Source organism: Sinocyclocheilus rhinocerous, unplaced genomic scaffold, assembly GCF_001515625.1.
Source record: "Sinocyclocheilus rhinocerous isolate Xijiao unplaced genomic scaffold, SAMN03320098_v1.1 scaffold23, whole genome shotgun sequence".
NCBI lineage: Eukaryota > Metazoa > Chordata > Actinopteri > Cypriniformes > Cyprinidae > Sinocyclocheilus > Sinocyclocheilus rhinocerous.
In genome coordinates, this window is record NW_015644367.1 from 512,433 (window position 1) to 514,095 (window position 1,663).

Genomic DNA, 1,663 nt, shown 5'->3' on the forward strand with positions numbered 1-1,663 from the left:
CGTGAGACTGTTACTGAAAACTGTGCTTTATGCTGGACAGTATATATTTATCGTGAGTTGTTCAAAATGAAATGGTAATACTAACCGTCTGGAATTTTATCATGATTTATCGTCAAACCGGTAATCGTTACATCCCTACTGCACTTTCATTCTTTGTTTTTTGAGCACAGCTTAATCTTGGGTCCTGGAGAGAAGTTTTAAATGAACAATCACACTTCTCTCATTCTGTGTAGAAAAAGGATCCAGCCCAGTTCCTGCAGGTTCATGGCCGGGCATACAAAATCCATCTGGATTCAGCTGTAGCCCTGGCAGCTGAGAGTCCCCTCAACATGTATGTAACTAGCATACGGATCATCGATTTGGGAAGAAATCATATTGTTTGTTAGGTTTGCTGTGCACAATGGATTATATATCAATATGGTTCTATGATACTAATTATTATTGCTACTATAAAAACTATTAAAAAAATGACTAAATAAATCAAAAGAAATATCACTCTTGAAATATTTCATTCAAGTATTTAGGAAAAATAGTATAATATAAAAAGCATTTTATATTTCAACTGGAAAATTACAATACAGATATTTTTGGCTATGTTAGCTTGTTCATTTTCAAATGTTACATCATCAAATGTATTTTTAGATGGAAAGTAGAAGATAAGCATTTCTCATAAAATAAGAGCTACAAGTATGAGAAGATGGTTGGCGCATGTTGCGTTCCCTAATGCACAGTAAATCAACCCAAACTCAGTGCAGAGATGAAGTTCATGTGTAGACACTGCAAACACTGGTGGTTAATGAGCTGCTTGCATGTAAGAACACAGTGCCATTGCTTCACTCTGAAACATGCAGTGCATATAATTATTTAGTTAAATCACAGCCTTTGCAATTTGATAATCGCGCTAAGCCATATCGCGATTTTGGTTTTATTTCGATTAATCGTGCTGGAAAGTTTGGAAAACTGTAACCGCTTCATCCTTTGTCCTAACAGGATGCCTTGGCAAGGAGATACCAGCAACATGATTGATAGGTTTGATGTCAGGGCACACCTGGACTACATCCCCACCTATACACCAACTCTCCTGAACACTACGTGGGTAGTCTGATCTTAATGCATCTGTCATGTAGGAAAATATAAAATAGATAAACTTGAGTATGCAAAGAAACAGGTAGTAGGATGCTGCCTTTCCAAAACGGTGGCATAGTGTGGTTTAATTTTCCATCTGGTTTTCAGTTTAACCCTCTGGTATTCCTCCTTTAGGGGACAATATATATATATTTTTTTAACTGTAGTTTGTCCAATAATATTTATTCTCTAATATTTTATGTTTTGATGGGATTTCATGCTAGACAATATTCATCTCTAAATTATGCATCATTTATTTCTGTATTAAAATACAAATATTAGAAAAAATATATTATAAATGTAAATAAAAATTCCTATTTTTTTAATTAATGCATTGTTAAAGGTGGGGTAAGTGATTTCTGGTAGCCAGTGTTGATATTTTAAATCACCAAAACAAACAAGCCCCTACCCCAAAAGGGTCTCGCCCCTATTTTGATTGCTCTGCCCCACACATACGTACGCAACCCAGCAACGATTAATTCTGTGAAACAAAGCAAAACCAATGTTACACCGTGTCTACACCGGATGCGAGTGGCGC

General features: G+C 35.8%; 1 protein-coding gene across 5 annotated transcripts in view; it reads left to right on the forward strand.

Annotated features, from left to right (window-relative positions):
* LOC107758246 (CLK4-associating serine/arginine rich protein-like) overlaps positions 1-1,663 on the forward strand; it is a 17,005-nt gene that overhangs the window by 2,572 nt on the left and 12,770 nt on the right. For 4 of the 5 annotated variants that reach the window (XM_016575940.1, XM_016575941.1, XM_016575938.1 and 1 more), the window contains exons 3-4: positions 234-331; positions 991-1,092. In XM_016575940.1, coding sequence (XP_016431426.1) covers positions 234-331; positions 991-1,092 — 200 coding nt within the window. The remainder of the gene's footprint in view (positions 1-233; positions 332-990; positions 1,093-1,663) is intronic. The other variant, XM_016575942.1, reaches the window with a different exon arrangement.